Genomic DNA, 4,953 nt, shown 5'->3' with positions numbered 1-4,953 from the left:
TTGCTGGAACTAAACATGTCAAGCAATGTCGGTACACGACAGAGTTATGTCTAGAGTCTAATTCGATGAGTCCGGAACACAAAACACTTCATGTCGCAATTGAGCATCCAATACCAACCTGATTCGATGCAATCGCCTTCCACCTCCATTGACGAGTTTCAGGTCCAACATTCAGCAAAACAGGGAGAAAAATCTACCAAGCTATCAGCGGAAGCACGATGAACTTGAAAGTTCAGTCTATCACTCGGACACCACGGGAGACTTGTCCTCGTGATTTGTCATCGGTCAGCAAGATCGCAAGACGCAAACCAAAGCAGATGATATCACACTTCCCGACCCATATTGCACAGCCTCTACAATGAAGTTCAAAGAAGCTCCCGTGCGGGTGCCAGCTTTGGGTGAACTGAGAAACCCTTGAAGTCCTCACAACATCTCATGAACACGCGCTCCATAAGCTTTGGGTACATCATATATTTCCAACAGTACCATGAATGAGTGGACAGCAGAGAAAGGTCGACAAGGATTTAGCAAGAGAGAATAATATCATGAGAATAAATTAATGGAGAGAGTAATCCGGCTACCACATTACGATGTAGATACGAAGCACATATTCACGGTATGATATTTAACTCAACATTGTGCTACGCTGATGCTGCTACATCACCACGTCGGTCACACACATCTCCACAACGTCGTGGAAGTGAGGGCTCTGATATATTGATCGACTTCGATGCCAATGCTTGCTACGGAATCGATCACAATGAATTCCAGGCTACTGCTACGTCTCTCTTACGCGATTCAATGTAACTAATCTAGAAATTATACCAGACTATTTTAATAGGAGTGGTTTCCACAACAACTCCTGTTAGTGTACTAATGCTACACTGGAGCCAGTGAGATCAACGCTCACCTCATGGTACTTTACAGACAGAAGTCGATGTCGTAAGCTGGCCGAGCCGTAAGGCAGCGGCGGGTTTCGATCAAACACGAACCCTGACTTGAGAGCCATGGAATCTCTGGTCAGCAATCTACGCTTCATCCAGATTTTCTTGGAAAGGAATGATAACCAAGTGTCTTATAGCGGATCAAATCGATAAACTTACAAGGCCTCGAGGAACCCCTGTTCGGCAACTCTGGAATGCGTAACAGCTTGGCAGATTGAGAGAGCTCAAGAAGAAACAGCTAGTTGATGTCTCGTGTACGAAATTCTGAGCATTGACAAGCACAGAACTTGTACTTAATCACATGAAAGTAAGAAGTGTACATCAGAATCGATCGACGTCGATTTGAGGACAATGAATAGATGGATCTACTTGGCCAAGGATAGGTAGGCGTTATGTAGGCTTCTTTCCCATGGTGTGCTTGTTGTTGTGCATCCAGACCTTCAAGACATGCCGCTTGATGCCCGCCGTGGCACAGAACTCCTGGACGGAAGCTTCGTCGTGTTTCTGGATGCGCCACCCGACCTTCTCCGCAAATGCACACATCTGATCCTTCTGCTCATTCGTGAATTTCGTCCGGAACCGTTTCTTGATCGCGGAGGGCGACCTCATGGACATCATCATGCCACCGCCACTATTTCCCAGGCCATCGTCTTGCTCGTCACTGTCTGTGGGACCACCAGTGCTCAATGCCGCCATCGTCAACGGTGTCATTACACCAGCGCTTGGCGGTAGAGCCAGAGTGGCCATTGGGGTGGACGGTATGGTCCCGCCAGGTGGGTGCTGGGATGTGATCACTGCCGCACCTAGTTGTACACCAGGCTTTTGTTTGCGCTTGCACTCGCACAGAACCTCGCCTTCAACTTCTCGACGATGGAAGTTGCGGTGGCAGTCGCAGGCCGCGCAACGGAGCGCGTCCACGGTACCCTCTTCGCCACCGGGCATGAACTCCCCACAACCGTCAAGAGCATGGCCGCCAATGCTGGCCGCATGGTTCTTCTGGCACTCTCGATACCGAACGGTACCCTTCTTCACATTCGACGGCTTTGTGGACGCCGACTCATTACCAGCGGCTGCTCCCTGAACTGCTTGACGCAAGATCTCACGAGCCTGATCTGCACCTACATGATCGCCCTTGGATGGTACTGACCCTCCGTTGCCGCTGGAAGTGTTCAAGAGCTTCAGCTTCGTAGAACTTGGTATCTCATGATGCAGCTGATGATGTTGGTGGTGCTGCTGAAGCGGTGGTGGAGCGGAATGAAAGTTGGATACGGCCAGCGGCTGCGGCATCAGCAAAGGAAGGGGTGCTGGCAGCGGTGAGAGTGGCTGGGGTTGCTGCTGCTGCTGCGTTTGATGCGAACTTTTCTGTTGCTGTTGTGGATCAGTACCCTCACGGCCAGTCCCCAAATCCATCGCACTAAGACCTCCACTCTCCTCCGCCGTTTCGGCTTCCTATTTCTCTCAATACCACATGACCTCGCTCCTCTTGCACACTTTCCCAAACCGTCCGATGCTTCCAGTTGCAGTTGTTACTGCGAATATATGAGCTGACCATACCCCTCTTTCGGACCGTCTAGGCTTTCCCCGAGGCTGCTGCCTCTCAGGCCACTTTTCAACTCTTTCTCTACTCTACTGGCGCTCGCACTAAAACCCCAAACTCGTTGCTCCTTTCCAAGTGCACCCTCTCTGGTTGCTCTTCCTCACTCACGAGAAGCTGTCGGAGAAAATACACACTGATTGTGAACGTTTCGAAGAGAATTGAAGTAGCGCTGTACACTTGCACAGTGTTCAAGAATACTCCCAGTGATACAAGTGCTCTAGATCCTTTCCACTCGGAACTGACTATCTCACTTTGTGCTCAAAATGTTCATAATCTGGAGGTAGAGTCCCAAGAGGACTTTTCATTCTAAGCACGAAGCTTTCCAACAAGGGTAAGGATTCAGAAACACTTGAATTACTCTCTCGAGTTCGAACTGGAAATGAAGATAAGAAGGAGCAAGAAGGGTGTTAGACAGTTTGACTCAACCTGTCAAAGCAAGCATTGCGAAAGACAGGCCGAGCTACACCAGGTGCTCACGACAAGTGCCTCGAAAGCTATGTGCAGAGCTCTTCAGACAGAGTCACACCGCACAAGCAGCTAACGACCATTTCCAGGAACCAGAAAAACTGGTATCAGGAAGATAAGTGCGCATTTATATGAAGGCCTTTCCACATACAAACACACACACACAAAATAAATAAATAAATAAAATTAAAAAAATAAAAATCCCTCCCTAACTCTAGTCCACTCTCGCACTCTCAATCACAATCATTCGCGAAAAAACAATATCGTCTTTTAAAGAGCAGGCTAAAAACAAAATCTGAACAGTTGCAGAAGCAGAGGACTGTGTGGAGGCGTGTTTTCGCTCTCTATCACCCTCACCCACACTCTTGCACTGAGCATTTACTTCTAACTCACGACCAGGCATGCATCAATGAACCCACCCTTCCACTTCAGACAGAATCTAGGAATCATCAGAGCTCTTCAAAGTCCACCCCTTCCCAACCAGAGGTGTCCCGACCGGAACCTGGATCCGAATACAAGCGTCGGGAGGGAGGATGGGAAAGTTTGCGCAAGGGGGGGATAGGATGGTAAAGTCATTACCGTGAAATCCCACCTCATATTGCCACTACATCACAAAGGGTATTATACAGGTTAACTACAAAAACAACGCGGCTCTTTACCAAAGAAACCACTTGACTTGCAGACAGAGTATTATACTCTACCTCCTATATGAGTCCATCTCCATCCCCCACAGCAATACTATGCTGATTGAATGCCAAGCAAGCGGTCAGAGGTGCAAAGCAAATCAAACCCGGCCAGGCGAGCAGGAACCCAATTTCTGGTCCGCGGTGGATGGCTCCTCCCCTCCCTCCCTCCTCCCGTGCTTGATCAACCGATCGTCACGTCAGATTGTGCTAATTGCCCCCCACAAAACTCACATCAAGCATAACACACGCCCCTAACTGAAAAAGGTGAAAGCTACAATCACTGCTTCAAACGACGACAACGACGACGATAACAACGTCTAGCGACGCGTACACAACCCGTTTCCTTTTTTGCTACCTGTCACTCCTTCGTCAGTAGCGCATTATCACCCGGCCTCAGAAATTGATCATTCCCGACCACAATCCCAGCGAGGGAGGGAGTGACAGACAGACGTGGTATCCAAAAGCCAAGCATAGCGTTCAAATATTTTTCTCGTGACTCGCCAGCCGGGGGGGGGTCCCTAGAGGCAGAAAACTTGGCCAACCTTCTTCACAGTCAAACCACTTCGTGCCTCATCACTAAGCCAATTTCGAGGAACTTGCTCTAAGAACCTTCAATCGACGGATGATGACCATGGGCGACCCCAGAAAAGGCGCCGCACCTATTCCCCGGTGGGCGTATTGGACACCAGGAATTGGTGCGCCCGAAACTGGGGACCTTTTCGGGATACAGGTTATGAAGGCTGGAACGGGACAGACCTGGACAGACACTCAGAGCGACGTCGACGACGACGACGACAACGACTATGGATGCAACTGGAAAACCAACTCCACCTCCTCCTCCTGATGATGCTGCTTTTGCACTGGAATTTGAGTGGCAATCTTCCTTCCTTCCTTAAATTCGCATCCACGCCCCTACAATCCATCGTACCAATACCTTCTTCTTTGTCCCCGTTTTAGTAAAATCTTCCCTCGCATGCTCGTCGCAGGGAATAACCTCCCTCCGCGCTTGCCGGCCACAGCCTCCTCGCAACTCCATCGCTGTACAAATCTGGATGCTACTCCAGTATTATTATTGCACCCGTTCTAGACTGGGGGGCCCGGTGCAGCTTTGCATGGGGAGGGGCGGGACGGGACGGGTCGCCCGACCCGGGTAATGAGAGGATGAAGGAAAGGAAAGGAAAGGGCCTGTACCTCTGACAGCCTGTGACGCTGTGGACTGGTGACTGGAGCCAGCAGGTGCACCATCCTATGGGAACGTGTT

The 4,953-nt window shown here is 49.9% G+C and overlaps 1 protein-coding gene across 1 annotated transcript; it reads right to left on the bottom strand.

The window, feature by feature from the left end:
- Positions 1–523: 523 nt before the first annotated feature.
- Positions 524–4,719, bottom strand: LOC112295291 (zinc-finger homeodomain protein 1). The gene is made up of 2 exons (XM_090244157.1): positions 3,708–4,719; positions 524–3,145 (listed from the first exon to the last, which is right to left on the bottom strand). The coding sequence occupies exon 2, from the start codon at positions 2,352–2,354 to the stop codon at positions 1,335–1,337; it is 1,020 nt and encodes a 339-aa protein (XP_090100283.1). The 5' UTR covers positions 2,355–3,145; positions 3,708–4,719; the 3' UTR covers positions 524–1,334.
- Positions 4,720–4,953: the final 234 nt, after the last annotated feature.

This window comes from Physcomitrium patens, chromosome 18, assembly GCF_059467195.1.
Source record: "Physcomitrium patens ecotype Gransden chromosome 18, ASM5946719v1, whole genome shotgun sequence".
In the NCBI taxonomy this organism is placed as follows: Eukaryota; Viridiplantae; Streptophyta; class Bryopsida; order Funariales; family Funariaceae; genus Physcomitrium; species Physcomitrium patens.
The sequence above is the reverse complement of the archived record's forward strand: the minus strand, read 5'-3'. Positions and strand labels throughout refer to the sequence as shown.

Coding starts and splice junctions, on each gene's coding strand:
- LOC112295291 (XM_090244157.1), bottom strand. CDS start 2,354: ATGGATTTGGGGACTGGCCGTGAGGGTACTGATCCACAACAGCAACAG.